Consider the following 20,730-nt stretch of genomic DNA (forward strand, 5'->3'; position numbering starts at 1 on the left):
GCCCAACAATACTCTACCCTCCTTAATTCAGGTGAGACATGAATTCAGACGGGACCTTCACTCAGGTGAAACATGAATTCAACTTCCCGTCTTTTGGAAGAGTAAGGTTGCGTGATAGGTTGAGCGTGTTCTTTGTGATAAAGACTACTTTCTAAAAAACTAGTCAACATATACTTCTATGGCTATATGCCTGATCAAGCAATATTCTTAAATTTGCATCAAATAGTTACATATATTGAATATATATTTTTTATCTATTTAATTATATCGTGAACTAATAGATTTTTATTTAAAAAAATTTATTATATTTAACATCACGTATTTAAATTATATGTTGATTAGAAATGAAAAGTATTTAAAAAATATTTTAATTTTAATTTAATTTTGTTTAAAATCTCTTTGTAATTATATATCTACAATTTACTTATAAGATATAAAAGTAAAAATAATATTTATATGTATTCTATAGTAATTTACATGAATAAATACAACAACTATAATTTTATTTTAAAAAATGATTTAAATACATGAGAATATTATATGTTGATTACCATATCAGTGAGTAGAATGTGTATTGATTCACGTTTTTATAAAACAAATGTGTTTTTAATTTTTAATTTTAATATTTTTTTTAATAATTTCGTTAAAAATAGAAAAAACGAAATAAAAAAAAACATGTTATAAAAATTAAAAGAAAGATTTTTATTTTTATTTTTACGTATTATTATTTTTTTTTTCGGGGGGCAAGGCATGGGAAAATAATAATAAAAATAATAATTTCAACACAAAGGGTCCCAGGTCTCCAAACCCTAATTACCTGATACCTCTGCTTCCCTTCCCGCCGCCGAGTTCCCTTCTCTTCGTCTTGCGCTTAGGGTTCCGTTCTAGCTTCTCCTCGCGTGCTAGCTCGGCGGCGTCAATGGCGACCCAAACTGATGTCAAGCTTTTCAATCGTTGGTCCTTTGATGATGTTGAGGTCTGTTTGCTTGTCCTTTTTTTTGGATCTATTTGGCTTTATTTCTCTTTCTGGGCGGTTTTTGAGGTTTGAATGCCTGTTATTGTCGATCAGTGCTTCATTTTGCTTGAATGGTGGTTTTTGTTTTAGTTTGTTGATCTATTGAGTTGTTGATCTATTTTCTTTCTTCTTCTTCTTTTTCTTTGTGAATTGGTGTGATGTGAGTGTCAAGACGGTGACTTTTTGAACGATTTTTTTGGCTAAAAGGTTCTGTTTTGGCGCATGAGATGAGATCATTCTGTTTTAGTTTGCTGATAGCGTGAGTCGGAACATGGTATGATGTTATATGAATGCTCACAGGTTTTCTGCTCACAAATATCTTTTGTGTGGTTTTTTTTTATATTACATTTAAAGATTTTAAAGAATTTGTTAGACGAAGCTTTCTGCTTCTGTGCATGATATCGAAGATATTCTGTGTTGTTGTTGTTTAATAATTGAAATAAGGGATGCGAAGGTGTATTTTTGGATTTTGAGCTTCTTTGAGATTTGGCGTAATACCTTACTTCTGTGGAAGTTTGGTGCTTTTACTGAAGATTAATCAGTTGCTCTTATTGAGGAGACTGCAATTTTGATTGCTAAGCAAAAACCGGAGGCAAAAGGATGATTTCTGTGTTTTTTATTGTTTAGGAACTAATTTTAGAATACCAGATAGTGTAGCGAGTTACAATGAAGTGGAGTGATGGAGAGCAACAATATATATATATATATATATGTATATATATATATATATGTATGTATATAAGAATTCAGGATTGTTCCTCTACCATTAAAACTTCAGTGACTTGCTGCTTGAATATCACTATAGGTAGGCGCATTGAGAATTTGTTACATAGTCAATCTCTGTTAGCCATTTTACTTCTTTGGGAAATGTGATTATTTCAGCGGAATTTGCCTTTTCTGTTAGATGATTTTAAGTTAATCCAAGAATAATCCTCCTTCATGGAGGATAGAATACTGCTCCCTGTGCGTGGTTTCAAGGAAATAACTAGTTACACTAGATTTGATATACAGTGGCAAATGAGATAAAGTTATAAGGAAGAAATTGTGGTCAGGTTTATATAAATTTATTATGCGTCTCACGAGGATAAGGAAGTAGTATTCTATGAGTTGCCCGCATTGCAAAGCATTTTTTTTAATGATGGATGCGCATGTCAAATCATATCTGACCAACTTCTTCTAATGTGACCCATTTGCAAAATTAGACGTCCTAATTTTCTTGATCATGTTCGGCATCATCTGCACTCTCTGTCTGTGTATGTTGTTCTGAAAAGTTTTATGCAGTTCTCTTAAGCTTGGTGCATTCAAATAAACTGTTTTAAGTCATTTTATTGCTGTGCAGGTCAGTGATATGTCACTGAATGATTACGTTGCTGTGGTTCCAACTAAACATGCCACCTATCTGCCTCATACTGCTGGGAGATACTCTGTCAAGAGGTTCAGAAAGGCTCAATGCCCTATTGTTGAGAGGCTTACAAATTCTCTGATGATGCATGGTCGAAACAATGGCAAGAAACTCATGGCTGTTCGCATTGTTAAACATGCAATGGAGATTATTCATCTGCTGACTGATTTAAACCCAATCCAAGTAATTGTGGATGCTGTCATTAACAGGCAAGATTTATTCTCATCCTGGTCTGTGATTTTGTTAAATAATTTCTGGGCAGGCATGTACCTGTATACTGCTCTAACTAGTCAAACTAAGATGTGGTGTTATCTTATGGTTAAATTAATTGTAGATCAAGATGATTTTTTAAATAGAAATATATGTAAACCTTAGCATTATTTTTGGCATAACCAATCTAGCAATTAATATGGAATATGAGGCAGAACCTGCATATCGATGTCGACAATTTCATCATGAGAAACCTGCTTCTAACTCTTTGTCGTGATACTGTTTGATGTGTTGGGTTAAAGGTTCATTTGGTAATATCGGGTTATATTATCGTGATTTGGGTCTGTGGCAGAATGACTTGTCCTTTATCTTAAGGGCAAAGGTATATCTATATTTAGGAAAGTGTACAGTTTTAGTTTTGGTATTTTGCTTATGTTTTTAGAAAAAAAGTTTAGATATGCTTATGGTAGTTATATAATCAAACTGCCATATCTGGTCAGATATGTTTGATAAGATTGTAAATTGATTTCTATATGTAGATTAAGCACTAGATCATCAAGTAATTTAACCTTCTCTACTGCATAAATGAGGTGACTTGAGGATTTTGAAATACATCTCTCTTTCGGTGATGGTTTGTGCAAGCATTCTTCCTCTTTATTTATTTTTATTTTGATCATTTTAGCAAGTATGTGATTATTAAACACTTCATTTTCTTTTACTTGTATAATCTTGACCTGAATAAGGCAAAATGCTAGTGAACTGTTATCGATTTCTGTTATGTTCTCAGCGGGCCAAGGGAAGATGCAACTAGGATTGGATCTGCTGGTGTTGTTAGAAGGCAGGCAGTTGACATTTCCCCCTTGAGGAGGGTCAACCAAGCAATATACCTACTCACAACTGGTGCTAGGGAAAGCGCATTCAGAAACATCAAGACCATTGCGGAATGCCTTGCGGATGAGCTTATTAATGCTGCTAAGGGATCCTCTAACAGGTTTGCTGACCTACATGCCTTTTGGAGTGTTTGCTTTTGCTTTCTTTATACAGGAAAAGATTAGTTCAGCTCTTGTCTTTAGTATGCATGAAATGTGTTTCTTTAGTACATGTTTCAAGAACTTGTGCTCATTATGTCTTTGTGACAGCTATGCCATCAAGAAGAAGGATGAGATTGAGCGTGTTGCCAAGGCTAACCGTTGAACTAATAGCCTGTGGTGTGGACCCAGACTTGAAATCCTGCCTGAGATGCTTGCTGATTTTTTTTTTCCATTTAATGTGCATGAACTCAGTAATTTTGTTTTAATATCTGTTTGTGTAACTTTGCGAACTCCAATAGTACCTTCTATCTGCTTGTTTTGATTTGGAAAGAGAGAATTGTTAGTTGAGAACTTGCAGCATTTATGGTTTAGTACTTGGCTCACTGCTGGTATTTACTCATTATACATCTATTTGGTTTGATGAGTCATTGCTTGCTTGTTTATCTCTGTTACGCCAGTTGAGGCAGCCAGAAACGGATAGTTTGTGCAAAATTTGCATATAAAAATGCTTATAGAATAGAGTAAAAAATCTTAGTTGCTTCAGGCTGAAATTGGCGGAGATTATGTTTGGCGAACAAGTGATTCTTTTGTTCTCACCTTAGTGTTATTATTATTATTATTATTATGTTTTAATTTTGTATCCGTTTCTTACAGCCCCCATTCCGTGCTTTGTTGCTCGTGCTAAAAAGAATTAAAATGTTATGCATTTACTACCTTCATCCTTTCAATAGGGAATTATTGATCGCCCACATTTTTAAAGCTCCAGACAAAGCATAATGCCAGAATGAGAAAAATGTCATGTGTGAAGGGACTTGACTTATTCTGTCCAATAACGCAGAAGACTATTAACCCTCAGACTGCTGGATTAACGGAGTATAAGCCATAAGGTCAAATTAGAGGTGCATAAAAAGGTAACGGGCAATTTAGGGGTTGAAAACATTTCATAAATTAACATCTACTTAAGAAGGGTAAGGAGAGTAATAACGTGAGATTTCAAGATAAAAGTACTAATTCAAAACAAGCATGACTATTTTATTAACATTTTCATTGTAAAGACAATAGAATTTCCGCCAAGAAAGTAGACATTCTCTATGAACGAGAACATAACGGGAGATAAACGTGAAAAAATAATTTTGTACAAGATAAATGCCTTTACGATATACTCTCCACTTTACCATAATTAAAAAATAATAAAAAAAAATTCCAGCAAACCAGATCCAACACGCATCTCCAAAAAACCAAAACACTTCTTGATAGAAGAGGTGACTATAAAAGAATACCTATTAACCAGAGGATATAAGCTAGCAGATTAAAGACTAATACTTTAAAATAGATTGTTCAGTTGATCTCATAGCCAAGTAGTTTGATCCATTGTACAGGGCATAATATTTACTGCAACAATCGCTTAAATGCCATGGACAAACAACAAGATGCAAAAGGGGGTATAAGGTTCCAAAAAACACAACTTGAACAAATAGTAGAAGCAAACACAGTACTTAAACAAAAATTGGTAATGAAATAGGTCTGAGATCCAAAATACAAACAAACACTAGCTGAAGAATGCAGTCTGAACAATAAAACTTAGCAAACTGACAAAAATCTAGGGAAGCCTCACTCATCTTCTTGGCTCCGTAGCCGAGCCAACTTGTTGGTAACAACAATGTCAAGCTGAGCAGCTCGCTCAACAATCTCCTTGCGTTTCTTAGTGGAAACATTGTGTGCAATTTCAGCACAGTAAGTCCTGCAATAAAAACCAAATATCATTATTTCATACAAAGATGACGAAAACCAAACCACAATTAAAAAAATTACATAACAGATCACAGATCATCACAATACCTATTGTGCATCATGAGCAGCTCCAACTCTGAGACATTGTGTACCACAAACTTCTTGAAGCGGTTTGGCAGATAGTGTCGAGTCTTCTTGTCAGAACCGTAACCAATATTGGGCATCAAGGTGCATCCTTTGAACTTCCTCCTGACCCGAGAATCAATACCCTTGGGCCTTCGCCAACTAGGCTAACATCACATTCATTAAATGCAAGTAAACCTCAATTAGAATCATTACATATAATGCTCTACCACAAATATTTCAATTTAATATTAATAACAAGAAGATGACAAAGCTTTAGCTCACCAGATAAATCTACATGAAGAATAACACTAAACTGTCACACTATAACAAACATCATTAATGGTCTCATAGAATCAACAGTTTGAACTATGCATGGCATCAATTCACATGACTTGGACATGTGTTAAATAAGAGTCAATAGCCAGTTATCATAATCCAACAAGATCATACTCATTCAATATAAATCTTTCCTTTACCTCCAAAAGGTGATTCAAATATGCATTGTAAAGACAAGATAACACCAAAACTAAGCACTGTAAAAAAAAATAGGTTGCATATTGAATACTCCAACAGAGAAAAACCCACATCAACTATGTCGAATTTGAACTTGGAAGACCCCGGAACAATATCACCTTGAATTTCATAAGAAATAAACATGCTTCCTGAAGCAATAACATTTCACTACTCCGTCCGTCCCATTATAAGTATTGTTTTTCTTAACACAAAGTATCTGTCCACATGTTTAATAACTTTAATATAAAGGCTAATTTTTCAAATTTAACCATACAAATCTCTTTAAATGCATTGTTCCCATCTAAAATGCATAGAGAGAAAGAGAACTAGGGGATGGAAAGAAAAATGGGTAATATGGAAAGTTAAGCTAAATGTTTATGAAATTTTCAATTCTAACAACTTGTCCGACTTTTTATGAAATGATTATGATGGACACATATAATTGGACGGAGGGAGTAATTAAAAACCTTGACACATAAAGTATTCTCTGGTGCATCTTAAAAAAAAAAAAATGCCATGACTTATATCACAAACAATTTTGTTTAATCATACGATTTAAGTTCAACATCCAGATTATCAAAATGACATGTCTCAACATTACAAATACTATAAATCTAGCACAAATTTAATTCAAATAGGTGCATCAATTATATTCTCAAAGGTCAAATTTTTATTAAAACTAACTCAAATTCTACATTGATGCGTGATTATAAATAGTATTGGAAGCCATGTACCTTGACACAGATCTTGCGGTCACTCTGAGGCCTCTTAAACTTCTTCACGCGCTTCTTAATGATCTTCTTTGACAGAAGCGGGACCGCCATTTCTCCTTCAAAAGATGAAAAAAAATCAGTAAACAAAAAATCGTCATGAAAACAATCCCAAATCCAAACAACAACCAAAACAATCTCAGATAAACAGAACGAAAAAGATAAACTTACCTCAAATCACCTGCAAATACAAACCAGAGGATCTGCAAACAGGGAGTAGATAGTAGGATTAGATCAAATGAAAACGAGGAGAAAATGAATGAAAATCCAAACCCTAACTACAGAAAAGGGGCGAGATTAAAGAATAAAAGCGGATCAAAAGCTTACAGCGGCGTGTCTCCCTCTCCCTCTCACTCCCCGCGCTGTAAAACCCTAACCCTAGAGAGACCCGGTTGGACCAGCACTCTTATATATTTATAGTACGTAATGCGGTCCTTATCAACCGTTCATTCTGATCCGACGGCTATTCTGCAACAAAACTCGAGTTATGAAGTGGACGGGCTATTATTGTCATTTTGAATTGCTTTGTTTGTTTTTCTTTATTTAGTTTATTTTGCATATATAATTTTTAACATTTTATAATTAGATAGTTTACATATATATATATATATATATATATATGTATATATAAAAATTATTGAACCCATACCTCACCCAATAGGCACTAGCTTTTGAGTGTTTTTCTGTTTTAAAAAAATGAACAAACACAATCTAAAAAAATAATTTTAGTGTTCCACCAAATCATACAATAGATGTTGAACACACAACCCAACTGACAAACATATAACCAAATAATTTCAAGTTTATGAAAAATACATAACATATAAATACTGTCACGCTTTTGAAGAACATCCGAGGCAGCATTTATCAAAAAAAAGAAAAAAATTGTGAGAAAATTGCAAATTTAAAACCTTAGTAGATGTGTGGGGGCTTTATGGAGGTTCTATTTTAGTGGTATAGCTTAAAAAAAACCTAAAATATTTTGATTGAAGTCATGGAGCATATAACTCACGATGAATGAATGTATCTTCAACTCGAATACATTATCATGCCATTTTTTAATATACAAAATTATTCACATGTTCATCCTGTAGGTGTCTTCAACTTGTAAGTATAAAAAGTTAAAATTGGACGAATTTATCATCTATACCAAAAGAAACAAAATTTGATTTTTTTAACTCAAATGTGAGACTTTTAAGTGATATGAGAGAAAATACTACTCCCACAAAAATCACAAGTATTAACAAGTCAAAAAGAGTACTGTGGAATCTATTATAGAGTCAAATTATTCTTTCTTTAATGTAGGTGATTTATTCACTTTATATATATATATATATATATATATATATTTATGGAGTCAGATGTGTTCTCCACTGTAACGGCCGGTTATCTTGTTTATCATTTTCTTAAAAATTATTGTTCTCTATTTAATCTCTGGCTTGGGGGGCTGTATGTTTAATGTATTCTTTTTTCTTGTTGTCTCTCGTATTGCTTTCCTTATGTTATTTTTCCTTTTTAGTATCAAGTGATTTGTCTATTTTTAATTGGCAAAAACGAGCAGTACACATTTACCAGCGGCAAATTAAAATTAACTTCCAAAATAATAAAATCAACAAACTAAACAGACCAATAATACCTTTCCCTCCTTCCATAAATACAAAATATAAAAAACACTCCCTCCTCAAGTCTCCCTATAAAAATACAAGAAAGACCCATTCACCCACAACACCCCCTACCTTGAACCTTCAACAACCACCTCCACCATCACTCCAATGGCATCTTCTCAAAACTTCATCTTCATCCTCTCACTTCTCTTTCTCCCCTCACTATCCATGCCCTCCTGCAACACCTTCTCCTTGTCCTCAAACCGCCTTTTCGACTTTTGCAGAGACCTGCCAAGTCTCTCCTCCTCCCTTCACTGGACCTACAACGCTGCCAACTCCACCCTTTCCATAGCCTTCACCGCCACTCCAGCCTCCCCCAATGGCTGGATATCATGGGGAATTAATCCTACCTCCACTGGCATGAGAGGCACTCAAGCTTTGCTTGCTTTCCACCGCCCGGACGGTAGCCTCACCGTCGAAACCTTCAATATTGCTGCATACTACCCGGTCTTACCGTTACCGATAATGTTTGAGACGTGGGGGCTTGAGGCTGAGTATGTTGGCGGAGAAATGCAGATGTTTGCGACGGTGAAGCTGCTGCAAGGGATGACAGAGCTCAACCAGGTCTGGCAGGTGGGAACTTCTGTCACCAGTGGTGTTCCTGATAAACATGAGTTTGGCCCTCAGAACCTCAATTCTATGGCTAAATTAGATGTGGTCACTGCATTGGTTTCTGCAAATGCTGACTCTACACTCAGTGAAAAAAATGTTAGCAATCATCTTTACTGCATTAGTAATTCTACATTTGATTTGATAGTCATATATATATATCTACCATAGAAAAATGTGAACACTTTTTATCTCAACCATGAATTTTAGATACATGGAGTACTAAATGCTGTGAGTTGGGGAATTCTACTTCCAATTGGAGCTATGATTGCAAGGTTCTTGAAGGCATTCAGGCCTAAAGATACATCCTGGTTTCACCTCCATGTTTCATGCCAACTCATTGGTTATGCTGTTGGAGTCACTGGCTGGGCCACCGGTCTCAGCCTCGGCAGCAAGTCTAAGAGGGTAGAGTACACAACTCACAGGAACCTCGGCATCACTCTCTTCTCCCTTGCCACCTTGCAAGTATAAATATATTCATGTCATTATTTGCTAAATCAATCCTTATGGGACTATAATCACTGTGCTTTTTCATATTGCAGGTGTTTGGATTGTTTGTGAGACCAAGAAAGGAGCACAAAATTAGATCATGTTGGAATGTTTATCATCACGGTGTAGGTTATGCAGTTATTATCATGGGTATCATCAATGTGTTTGAAGGCATTTCAATCCTGCAACCTGATAAAAAATGGGTACATGTTTATATTATTGTTATATGTGGCTTGGGTCTCATTGCATTGTTCTTGGAAATCACAAGCTGGATTGTGGCTGGGAGGAGGATTTGAGATGCTATGTCGATAGCGTCGCCCCCGGCCCGCCGGAGATGGACAAGGACACCGTCAGTAACATCAGTACTTTTAAGATTGGACAATGCTTAGTCTTGGGTTTTTTTTGCTTACAAGTTTATTTTCTATGATTGATTAACTTCTTGATTGTATACATGAGTTTGCTATTTGTATATATATTATAAGGTTTTGGGGTGTTATATTTTCTTTCTTTGCTTTCCTAAACTAGTTAGGACATGGTGTCAACAGCGCAAACAGGATCATATAAAACATTATTTGGGTTCTTTGCTCAAAAACTTTGATTAAAGAAAGAAAGAATGGAGGTCATTTTCAAACTTTGATGAAAGGATAGGAAATAATATTATGTGATTCTCCATGACTGCACCTAGAACCCATGATATGCTTCTCCTTTTAATTCTCCTCCCTCCTTCCACTGATTAAAGTAAATTAATTTGAGATTTGATTAAGAAAACAACACACAGGGTCCCTCGAGCCATGAAAAGCTATTAAAAAGAAAAAAATACACTGTTAGGTGGCTGATTTTTCAAAGTAATCAAAGCTAATACACTAACATGTCAAAAACAATCAAGAAAACCTTTCCCAAAAGAGAGAGAGAGAGAGAGATTAATGAAATGGTCACAGCTTCTAGATAAGATATAAATTAAATTTAGATTATTCTAAGATAAAAATAACACCGAGTAACTTAATTTTGCTTAAAAAAATTCAAATTAATCTACCACCACTGACTGTTTTTTGTTGGCTAATGAAGTAGTCTGAAAGACATGAATGAGTTGGAAGCAAACAAAGCAAATATGAGGTTGGTGGTGAACCACAATTAACTTTGATTGGCAAAGGAAATAAAAGGTGGTGAGTGATAGGTGAGAGGATTGACATGCAAATCACCTTCAAACTTAGATTTAATTAAGCAACTTTAGCATAGCTATGATGAATGATGACAATAATTGTTCCTCTTTCCATTGCATTCATACAAATTCTCATCATTTCATCATTTCATCATTTCATCATTCCGGTAGGTGTGAGCAGTATCAGGTGATGTCCGGAGATGCAGCTCTTTTATACCAGATTGAACATGATCTTATCCATATAAGGCCGACATAAAGAAATAATCATAAACTTATAATGATGCTCTTCTTGGTTGGGAAAGGAAAAAAATAAAAGTAGTTTCTCTTTTTTTCATGCCATTCATAGATTTTACAATAACAGCTTATTAATATTCACTGGTGTGCAAACAAAAAGCTAAACAAAGTGTGCCTTTTGACTTGTACATTGTTAGGATTTAAAACATAATTCAAATGTAAAATGTTCGGGAATAATAGCCTAGTAATGTCTCTAACCAATAATTCAAGATTATTGAACAATTTAGAATCAATTGCCTACCTGATATAACTCATGGGATGAACATAAGATTTATACACCCCTTACTGAAGATTACAATAAGAAGTTGCTAATATTTAACTTCTTCTATATTTGAATATAGATAGAACACTGTAGGCTTAAAAGAATACTGCATTGCTTAGAACAATTAAAAGCTCTAAGGATTGCAAAACCCAAATTGAAATATTTCTGCTAATGTTCAATAAGTTCTTCCTGTCATGCAGAGCAAGTGCTGGCACTTATTTCTGTTCATAAATTGACTCATGTTTGATGACTTCAAGAATGACAGGAAACTAGAGCCTTATATGGTCCGACGCAGCATTAAAAGGCAGTTAAGGAAAACCAGCTAGCAGTGTCAATGGAAAATGATAAAATATGAGCAATAACAGCATCTTTCGCTGGGTGTTGTGCTTCTATTGTTTATAATTATTCCACATTGAAAATCTCATCTTCTTCAAGTGCACAATTCAGAAAATATTTTTGTCTGCATGTATCTTATATCTATAGCAAGTGCAACAGTATAATGGAAACATTAAGCACATACGTAACAGATAAGAAACACATGAGAAAACCATAGAAGCAATTTATAGTGAAAATGAAATAAAACCCTGTAGAATGATAGTCTCTATGAAGAAAGGTGTCATAGATCGACTCTATCCAGCAAGGAGACTAACCAGTGATGAGGCAGATTTGCTGATCCTGGAGCTATCTATGCACGGTTTTTTTGATGACATACAAAATGTCCACCCTAGGAGAACTGTTGAAAGTGATATATAAAGACAGTTCTCTGTTGTCTCCCTCTCATTGGCACCTAGCAAAAGCAATGGATGATCTAATGAGTGATGTACATTGCCCTTCTCAGCTTCTCAAGAATTCCGTATGCCTTTCTGCGAGCCCTTGAAGTACCATTCTGAGCAAGCTGTGAGATAGCACCACTCAAATTCTCCTCTTCACCAACTTCCAATAACTTTGTTCTATCATTCATGCATATTGAAAAGAGAGCAACAACTGCATTTTCTTCATTCCGGGGACATGAGTTTGCTTTTATAACCTTGAGCAAGCAAGGAACCCCAACACTCATTCTAAGTTCCTCTGCTGCTTCTTGATTGCTTGAGAGCATTGCGAGGATAGCCAATGACTCATCTACAAGGCATTGATCCATAATGTTTTTCAAAACAAGTGCAACAGCCCCTTCTCTCACCGCCATCACCCTGTTCTCAACAGTAGTGCACAGGCTAAAGATCGCAGAGGCAGCATCCTTCTTAGCAGTCATGCTGCCATGCTCTAGAAGATCGAGGAGAGGTCGCATAGCACCTAATTCACCAATCATACTCTTATTTGAATCAACAGCAGATAAGGTGAAGAGCGCCGCAGCTGAATTGCTCCTTGTTTCCATAGTTCCGGTCTCCAGTGCCTCAATAAGAAAGGGAATAACCAAGGGGTTCTTGCCAACAATCTTCTTGTTGCCGTCATTGATAGAAAGATTGAGAATCGCAGTCACTATGTCTTCTTGGACCTCATTATCCTCACTCAATTCAGGCACTGACAACACAGAGAGCAACCGAGCAATAGCGTCCGGGTACTCACAAATAAGAGCCCGAAATGATCGGTTGTGCTTGGTGAGGAGCCGGAGCTCCCTAGCAGCTTCCCTCTGCTCTGTGACTGAGGAGTAGGAGATCTTCTCAACTAGCTTAATAAATACATACCTTTCACTTCTTGTAATAAGGCCTTCCTCATGAAACTCATGCCGCGGTATAGTGTTAACATGCTCACAACACCATTCACCAATCATGCCGCGAACAAGATTGTTCGGAATGAGTGTTGTGTTGGAGAGGGCTTTCTGAGTTTGTGGGCATGTTAGGTTGCCAGAATTCAGCCATTCCTGAATGTATTGCCTGTCATAGGTCTGTATAGCAATTCAAAATCACATACATAATCTAACAAATTAAACCCAAGTTGATTAGAAATTCTCTCACAAATATTGGAGCTACACTATAATCATTAATCACACATAAAAATCAAAGAAAAAACAATAACAGTTAGCAATGATTCTACTTCTAAGACTGCATAATCTAAGAAAACACAAGTTGATTAGAACTTCTCACACAAATGGAACTACATTGTATTCATTCATGAAAATCAAAGAGAAAATGATAACAGTGAGCGATGATTCTACCTCAGACTGCATAATTAGCAGAGACAGTGCAATGTTTCAAAATTATTTGGCATTTAATTAGAAAAATTACAAGAATTCATACCAAAAATAAAAATAATAATAATAATAACAAATAGAAATTAAACGGAATCAGAGAGCTCAGACCTGGCCAGAAGAAAGCACAACAGGATCCCTCATGATCTTCGACGAGATGGGGCATAAGAAATGCTCAGGAACTTGACGATGCTGCTGCGGCTTGTCATTGCCGCCATTAAACTTCATCTCTTTAAGCGCCACGAGGGTTTTGAAGGCTTCGTTGAATATCTCACACCGAACATCGTCATCATCGGTGATGGCGAGCATCAGCCTCCTCAGCTCACTCCTCAGCTGCTTCGACGCATTCTCCCGTGGAGGCCGCTCGCCGGATTTCGCCATTGATCTCCGAAGCTGAGGGTTTTTGCTCTGCTTCGTTGAAGGCCATGAAGATAACTACTTCACAGAGAAGCGCAAAAGAAGTCTCGAGAAATGAAACCCGACGCGGTTCATTCAATGCGTGTATTTAAAGTAACTGGTCTGAAAGTTTTACATAATACTCCCTGACAAATTTCGAAATTTGTTATTGTTTTTTGCCCCTCGTATTTGTATTAATTATAAATTCCCTCTTATTTTTGTGATTTTCGATTGTAATTATTCTGGGGTTCTTTTTTTAAAAAAAATTATTCAGTGGTCTTTAATACTATATTCAGGGTTAAATTATTTATTTATTTTTAATTTTAGTTGATTCTTTATGAGAAGTTTGATGGTATTAGGGATTAGAAAAATTATTTTAAAATCTATTGATCATTCATGTGCTTATTATATAATTCATCACATTCCTTTTCTTTTCTTATCTTTAAAAAGATATCAGGTATTATATAATCACTCTGCGAGTCAATGAATGGTTGAATTATATATATATATATATAACAAACAGTACGAAGATTTATTCAAATAAAAACAAAATTATTAATGATCAAATTAAAATTATCTTTCCCAGCTTCTTAGGTTTTAGAATTTCAATTGAAACATAATAAGGAAAAAAATCTGAAAGTGTTATTATTTTATTATTATTATAAGGTTTAAAGCTGTTGTTTGCATAGAAAGCATTAATAATAACAACAATGTTTGATAATAAATAAATAAATCAGAACAAAGTTTTTTTTTCAAAAAAACTGTGAAGCTATAGACAAATGTTAAATTTAAAAGCAACATGAACATGTAAGACAAATAACCATTTAACCTCAGCTTAGATTGATTCAAACTTTAATTTTTCTGGTTAAAGACATTGATGCCGGTCAAATAATGGTAATCTGAAGATGGTAATCTAAATAGATTACCACAAGATACCCGGTAATGTTTTCACATTATCACGAACTAAACGCACCTTTAGAGGCAAGTCAATGATATGAAGAAAAAAAAAATCCCATCCCAATTCCCATTATCATGATATCTTCATTTTAATATTTTTATAATACATAAATATATGAATTTTCAAATTTGTATTAGTTTTAAAAAAACCATCTTATTGGGAATCAAATTCAAACCAAGATAAACAAAGTTCGGTTTGAACAACTCAAGGTTTACAAATTAGTATCACATATCGTTAAAATTAAACTTCTATAATCATAGATAGAATTAAATAAATCAAATGCTCACCTCTAAATTTTTTTTATTGATAAAAAATGGATAAACGACTGTTTTATTTTAAAAAAACCAACTAAAACAAACATAGAACAAACACACAAGAAAAACAAAATTCTTATTTATAACACTTTCCAATTTATTTTAAACATTTATATTTTTTATTTAAATTATACTTTACATTTAAATTTAATAAACTTCCATCAGAATTTAAGCATATATATCTTTCAAGAAGGCAACAACCATGTTGACTTTCTAATTAATTTGGCACAAAGCTATTTAAATAAGAATATAGGATCATCATTTTCATTGATCCAATTTTGGACCTCTTTCTACAGATATTTTATATACCAAAAATAAAAAATAAATACGTTTTAAGTTTATTTTGGAAAGGTATATATAAAAAATAAAAGGTATAAAAAAAAATTAACCAAAAGGACATGCATGGCCACTGGTAGGTCTCATGAGCCATTGAGCCAGAGAGTAGATTCTTTACACTTGAAAAGATAATGTTTCATCTACTCAACCTCAGACTTTGATTTTCCCAAAGATGGTTCAATCCTTGGCATATGCTCCACTATTTATTATTAATACCTTCAATTCCATATGCCCATTTTAGTATTAGACCAATGAGAAACATGGCAATAAATTAATTACAAACTATTTCCATATGAAGAAAGGAGTGACCCAATTTGTTTAGGTGGATGGGATTTGAAAATTCATATACAGTAGGTTGTTACCTTCTTTGTAATTTTTGTATATAATAAATCATGATAATAGATCTTTAAAATACTTTAATGTGGTTATCTAAAAGATATGCTTGGTCTTTATTTAGAGGATGTGGCCTACCTATATTTATTTATTATTTTTTTAAAAAAATGTGGATAAACCACAAAAGAAACAACCAAACCCCAAAACCCTACCATGAAAAAAAATAAAATAATGGGCGCAACTACGAACCACAAGAAGTGGAATAAAGTACAGAAGAAGAAACACCAAGAAATACAAAAACGAGGCAAAGCAACAGCCTCCATCACCCCCTGACTCACACCCAACTAGCCAATGTGTGGTTCATGCCCTGCATCCGGAATCGATATGTCTCCCTGTTCCTCCACCGTAGAACTAAGGAACTCCAGACTACATCTGATGAAAGTAGAGTGTTCCTCCATTTTTTCTCTCGATCTATCAGTAACCGTAGAGACTACCTATATTTATTAATAAATAAATAAATAAATCTATCTCTATATATATAATTTACAAATGGTATTTCATTTCATTTCAGATTTCTCTTTAAAATTATAACCTTTTGGTGAAGATTAAAAAATAGTGAAGATTTAGATAAAAAAAATTATGTTTATCTGGGTTTTAAATACTTTCAGCACAAGGCAGCATATATATATGCTTTATTGCTTTTAGACTACTAAAATTGATAGTAATTTTAATTTTTTAAATGTCAATAAACATGTTAAAAGATCACTATTATTAAAATAGTAAACAATAACACAAATTTTTTCTCATATATAAAATATATTTATTTTGCTAGTCATATATGAAAAAAACTCAAAAAAATAAAATGCATAAACTGTATGTTCTTTTTTTTTTTTTGAAATAATGTGGATAAACTGTATGCTTTCGATACTAATTTTTAAATTTTTATAAAAAAATAAATAAATTATGAATGCATTACTAAAAATTTATATTCATTTGGGTTGATATATTTTTAAACAAATTTATGTTTTGAGTTTTTGGATGTGGACTCATAGGAACGTAACAAAATAATTATTTTAAAAAAAAAATCAACAATCAAAATACTTTTTTTATCAAAGGTTAATTTTTTTTGTTTGTTAGAAGTACAGAGGAAAACACTAAAAATAGTACGAACAGTGTATGTCACTGTTGTACTACAACAATATTTTTATATTAAATTGCAATTGCATGCACATCATGTGACTTTGTGTTCATTGAGTACATTGCACTGTTTATTTATTTATTATACAACTATTTTAAAAGTAATCCCTTGAAGCGAACAAACTCTATCACCTGTTAACACCGTAATTTTTCCATAATGCATTTTTGTTAGACAAATTCAATTTTCAGATTTTATAACGTGAGAACATAAATGTAAATGTATTATGTATTGATAGATTAAGTTCATTCTCTGACATATTAATATATGACTTGTTCATATATTTTTTAAGATAAAATAGAAATAAATTATATGTTAACAATATGCATAAATATGGAGTTAATCTTTTTATACACATCTATGCTTTCATCTGAAGTGTGCTGAGTTTTAATCATGTGTTCTCCGCATGATAAATATCTTTACATAAAAACTAAGCACCAATAAATCAAATTTTTTTTGCTATTTTTATTACTTTTATAAGAAAAAAAAAGTGATTGTTTTTATAAATAAACTAAGATTAGCAGTTTAGTTAGGCTTTGGATTCATGCAAATGAAATTTTGGTGGAGGTAGATCAATCAATACCAAGAAGTAGTTTATGTTTATCTTTTACTTGATGTAAATTGAAATAATCAAATCAGTTTAACCATCCATCATAGTTTAATAATAATAATAAATAAATAAAAAAGAAAGAGTTCAAGCTCTTATTTCAAAAGAAAAATCATACAAAACCAACACTCCAAATTATTCTCCAATCAAGCAATTGTCATTATTACATATTAGCAGCAAACACTAACATCCATGACCAATTATTTTTGCATAGAAAATAATAAAAGAACTAATCAAATAGTTAGACACCACACCCTTTACATTAAAATTAGCCAATTCCCCCACCGACAAAAATATCAGTCCATAATAATTCACTTAAATCAATAATAATAATAATAAGTTAATAACATATAGGTTCATGAAAGAAGATGGTTAACCAAATCTTATCCACAAGCCAGCGCCAAAGACACACCATGACCCACATCCACTGTCAAAAGTTCCCTACTACCGTTTCTACCCATCTGACCAACCGCCACGTCACCACCCTATCAACATCACCACCGGGCCCCACACTTCCTTCACCTAGTCCTCGCCGTCGCCGGAATCACAACCCCCGCCCCAAACCCCACCGCCCTACACTTTATCTCCACCCCATCTTCCACCCCCACCGCCGCCGCCGCCGCCGTCATACCTCCGGCGTTCACCGTCCGGTTGTACGGTCCCGTCCACTTCGCCACAAAGTACCTCCCCTTCCTCCACGGCGGCACATACAACCTATTTCTTTTCATCGACCTCCTCGCCGCATCCGCCACCACTCTCACCACTCGCCGTAGCTCCTCCGGCTCCGCCACCATCACCTTCGGCAACTCCGTCACCACCTTCTCATACTCCACCGTCGCCCTCGCAATCTCAAACTCCGCCTTAAAATCCAGATCCACTATGTACCTCACCTTCTCCCCCACCACCACATCCACATACTCATAGCTCCCCGCCGTGAGCCCGCCGGCGCTCTCCCACCTCGTCGTGCAAACCGCGGCATTGTACCCCCACTCCCTCAACCTCCCCACCACCGCTCTCCTATACAACGCCGGCGGCATTCCATCAAACACCTTAGCGGCATCGCACACATCGGAAATCACCCTCCGCCGGAGCCCATCCGACGAGTTCACCAGCTCCGATACCATCCCCGCCACGTGCGCCACGCATGACTCGTCCTCACCGGAGTCTTCATCGTCGTCGTCGTCGCCGGAGAAGGAATTTTCCTCTGGCCCGGCGTCGTATGTGTCTAGGAACGCGTGGACGAGGCCGGAGAAGCAAGAGGGGTCGGGTGCGTCGTCGTGTTCCTGCGTGCCATCGTCTCCTCGGATTCGGGCGCGGACTTTCTCGGCTAATGGATCCGAAACCCGTTTAGCTCTTCTGACGAACCAGGCCATTAATGCGTGGAGAAGCGATGAATATAATTGAGGACGTGACAATATATATACATATATATATATATATATATATAAATGAAAGTTAGAGAGAGAAAAAAGGAATTTACAGAGAATATTCCGCGGATCACAGTTTCATGAAAGCGGTGAGCTGCTTTTTCTTTATATATTTTTCTTGCCATTTTTAAATTTATTTATTTATTAAATATATTTATTGGGATTTATTGGGAATATGGATATGCTGGAGCACCACCAGAGATTAGAGGGGATTGGATTGGGTGGTGGCACGTGCGGTTGGAGTGGTGTGGCTCTTCGTAACGGGAGTCGGGTGTTTTTTTTTTTTTAATAAAGTGGATAAACGTCTTATGAGCTTTTGAATAAGCGCAAGGACTAAGGTTAAAGACGTGTGGAAAGTATTGTTATATATGTGGAAAAAATTTGAAAAAAAGATAGCATGTTTTTCACTTGGGTAAGAGGAAAGGTCTCTCTCATGGAGGACTTGAATATTTAGGAGTTAGGGGACCAAAGTGAAAGGTCATTGCAAGACTTTATTAAATGTTTTTTTTTATATGATTTAATTTGTGTTAGTGTGGAATGATGGATTTGAAATTAAACAAAGTTTAGAGGAGGTTTTTGGGAGTAAATTGAATTATTCACCACACAAACAATAGAAGATTAGTAGGTCATTTTACTTAGGAGTGAAAGACGGAAAGTTCGACACCCTTGTAACTCAATGATTAGGATTCATAATTTATTTATATTTATCAAATAAAAAATTAATTGAAATCCTCCTTTTTGTTTGAGGTTTGAGGTTGATAGTACTATTAGAGTTGTGTATTAGCAATTTTTTTTAATAATCAAGCACACACCAGAAAATTTAAGAGAAGAGCACACATGAGTTTTGTAGCGCAATTTGACACCTATATTTATTGGACTGAACACATAGATCAAATCCACTATAGAGGCAAATATAAATACAATGACCATAGACAAATATTCTCAGCGAAGCATCTTGTGATAAAAAAATTTTATTCATAAGAGATGCCCATAACCAACCTCCAGTCGACTTGACATGGTTTCACAAGAATCTCCCTATAATTGCCACAATTAATGAACTCCATCTTACAAGATTGACCATTGCCATTGCGCATTCCTCCTTAGTCTCTCTCTCTCCATCTTAAATCATTGAGACAAACTTATATAGATTTCCATGTAATTCACATCTTAAAACCTTCTTTCTTAATTTGTTTACACATTCTAAATATAATGTTATGAGATTGATTGAAACGTGACTTATGATTTGACCTAGCACACATGTTAGAACTAGTTGAGTTACAACTCCAGTTTACAACATAACCTTAAAACACCATCAACCCTCTCAGTTGAGTTCAAGTCAAACACAACCAAATCTCCACCAATCTTGGCTAACCTACAACTAATTGTACGCGTCATGCAAACCCAACCTTAGGTCTTAGCACTTCTCAATCCTTCCGAAATTGTCTTCAAACAAATCTTTAATTACCCTTCAAGTAATCTCAAGCTCACTAAACATAGTTTTCAATTATCTTCAGCTAATTATGAACAATTAGAGTCCTCAGTACTCACCGAATATATCTATGCCAAAAATAGCTCCAAAGAATCTTCAATCACTCCCACATGATCTTTATCAATCCTTAATTTTTTTTTTAGCTTAGGCTCTAAGTTGTTCGACCCATACATAATTTGGTTCCATAAAAAGTTCTCCATATATGATTTTCACCA

The 20,730-nt window shown here is 34.8% G+C and overlaps 5 protein-coding genes across 8 annotated transcripts; 2 read left to right on the forward strand and 3 right to left on the reverse strand.

The window, feature by feature from the left end:
- The first annotated feature begins 791 nt into the window (after positions 1 to 791).
- LOC120261988 (40S ribosomal protein S5) lies at positions 792 to 4,058 on the forward strand. The gene is made up of 4 exons (XM_039270018.1): positions 792 to 976; positions 2,355 to 2,626; positions 3,415 to 3,618; positions 3,767 to 4,058. The coding sequence occupies exons 1-4, from the start codon at positions 920 to 922 to the stop codon at positions 3,819 to 3,821; spliced, it is 588 nt and encodes a 195-aa protein (XP_039125952.1). The 5' UTR covers positions 792 to 919; the 3' UTR covers positions 3,822 to 4,058.
- Positions 4,059 to 5,103: 1,045 nt separating this feature from the next.
- On the reverse strand, positions 5,104 to 7,183 carry LOC120259835 (60S ribosomal protein L32-1-like). Its single transcript, XM_039267283.1, has 5 exons — positions 7,126 to 7,183; positions 6,970 to 7,001; positions 6,763 to 6,857; positions 5,498 to 5,679; positions 5,104 to 5,399 (listed from the first exon to the last, which is right to left on the reverse strand). The coding sequence occupies exons 3-5, from the start codon at positions 6,850 to 6,852 to the stop codon at positions 5,270 to 5,272; spliced, it is 402 nt and encodes a 133-aa protein (XP_039123217.1). The 5' UTR covers positions 6,853 to 6,857; positions 6,970 to 7,001; positions 7,126 to 7,183; the 3' UTR covers positions 5,104 to 5,269.
- Positions 7,184 to 8,440: 1,257 nt separating this feature from the next.
- Positions 8,441 to 10,043, forward strand: LOC120260070 (cytochrome b561 and DOMON domain-containing protein At4g12980-like). 2 transcript variants are annotated; one of them, XM_039267515.1, is made up of 3 exons: positions 8,441 to 9,170; positions 9,282 to 9,536; positions 9,614 to 10,043. In XM_039267515.1, exons 1-3 carry the CDS (start codon positions 8,571 to 8,573, stop codon positions 9,854 to 9,856), a joined length of 1,098 nt encoding a protein of 365 aa, XP_039123449.1. In that variant the 5' UTR covers positions 8,441 to 8,570; the 3' UTR covers positions 9,857 to 10,043. The 2 variants fall into 2 exon arrangements, with proteins under 2 accessions (XP_039123449.1, XP_039123450.1); XM_039267516.1 differs by having other exon boundaries at positions 9,282 to 9,532; positions 9,614 to 9,751.
- LOC120260069 (U-box domain-containing protein 9) lies at positions 9,430 to 13,923 on the reverse strand. 3 transcript variants are annotated; one of them, XR_005536383.1, is made up of 3 exons: positions 13,572 to 13,923; positions 11,926 to 13,157; positions 9,430 to 9,529 (listed from the first exon to the last, which is right to left on the reverse strand). XR_005536383.1 is itself a non-coding variant. In XM_039267514.1 (2 exons), the coding sequence occupies exons 1-2, from the start codon at positions 13,839 to 13,841 to the stop codon at positions 12,084 to 12,086; spliced, it is 1,320 nt and encodes a 439-aa protein (XP_039123448.1). In that variant the 5' UTR covers positions 13,842 to 13,923; the 3' UTR covers positions 11,656 to 12,083. The 3 variants fall into 3 exon arrangements, 2 of the variants coding, with proteins under 2 accessions (XP_039123448.1, XP_039123447.1); XM_039267514.1 differs by lacking the exon at positions 9,430 to 9,529 and having other exon boundaries at positions 11,656 to 13,133; XM_039267513.1 differs by lacking the exon at positions 9,430 to 9,529 and having other exon boundaries at positions 11,656 to 13,157.
- Positions 13,924 to 18,117: 4,194 nt separating this feature from the next.
- Positions 18,118 to 19,007, reverse strand: LOC120260182. The gene has a single exon (XM_039267622.1). The coding sequence runs from the start codon at positions 18,970 to 18,972 to the stop codon at positions 18,118 to 18,120; it is 855 nt and encodes a 284-aa protein (XP_039123556.1). The 5' UTR covers positions 18,973 to 19,007.
- Positions 19,008 to 20,730: the final 1,723 nt, after the last annotated feature.

Source organism: Dioscorea cayenensis, chromosome 5 (assembly GCF_009730915.1).
Source record: "Dioscorea cayenensis subsp. rotundata cultivar TDr96_F1 chromosome 5, TDr96_F1_v2_PseudoChromosome.rev07_lg8_w22 25.fasta, whole genome shotgun sequence".
In the NCBI taxonomy this organism is placed as follows: Eukaryota; Viridiplantae; Streptophyta; class Magnoliopsida; order Dioscoreales; family Dioscoreaceae; genus Dioscorea; species Dioscorea cayenensis.

Coding starts and splice junctions, on each gene's coding strand:
- LOC120261988 (XM_039270018.1), top strand. CDS start 920: ATGGCGACCCAAACTGATGTCAAGCTTTTCAATCGTTGGTCCTTTGAT. Junction 2,627..3,414: donor GTGGATGCTGTCATTAACAG/GCAAGATTTATT, acceptor TTATGTTCTCAG/CGGGCCAAGGGAAGATGCAA. Junction 3,619..3,766: donor GCTAAGGGATCCTCTAACAG/GTTTGCTGACCT, acceptor TCTTTGTGACAG/CTATGCCATCAAGAAGAAGG.
- LOC120259835 (XM_039267283.1), bottom strand. CDS start 6,852: ATGGCGGTCCCGCTTCTGTCAAAGAAGATCATTAAGAAGCGCGTGAAG. Junction 5,680..6,762: donor ACCGCAAGATCTGTGTCAAG/GTACATGGCTTC, acceptor ATGTGATGTTAG/CCTAGTTGGCGAAGGCCCAA. Junction 5,400..5,497: donor CTGCTCATGATGCACAATAG/GTATTGTGATGA, acceptor TTTTTATTGCAG/GACTTACTGTGCTGAAATTG.
- LOC120260070 (XM_039267515.1), top strand. CDS start 8,571: ATGGCATCTTCTCAAAACTTCATCTTCATCCTCTCACTTCTCTTTCTC. Junction 9,171..9,281: donor CTACACTCAGTGAAAAAAAT/GTTAGCAATCAT, acceptor CATGAATTTTAG/ATACATGGAGTACTAAATGC. Junction 9,537..9,613: donor TCTCCCTTGCCACCTTGCAA/GTATAAATATAT, acceptor TTCATATTGCAG/GTGTTTGGATTGTTTGTGAG.
- LOC120260069 (XM_039267513.1), bottom strand. CDS start 13,841: ATGGCGAAATCCGGCGAGCGGCCTCCACGGGAGAATGCGTCGAAGCAG. Junction 13,158..13,571: donor TTGTGCTTTCTTCTGGCCAG/GTCTGAGCTCTC, acceptor ATTGCTATACAG/ACCTATGACAGGCAATACAT.
- LOC120260182 (XM_039267622.1), bottom strand. CDS start 18,972: ATGGCCTGGTTCGTCAGAAGAGCTAAACGGGTTTCGGATCCATTAGCC.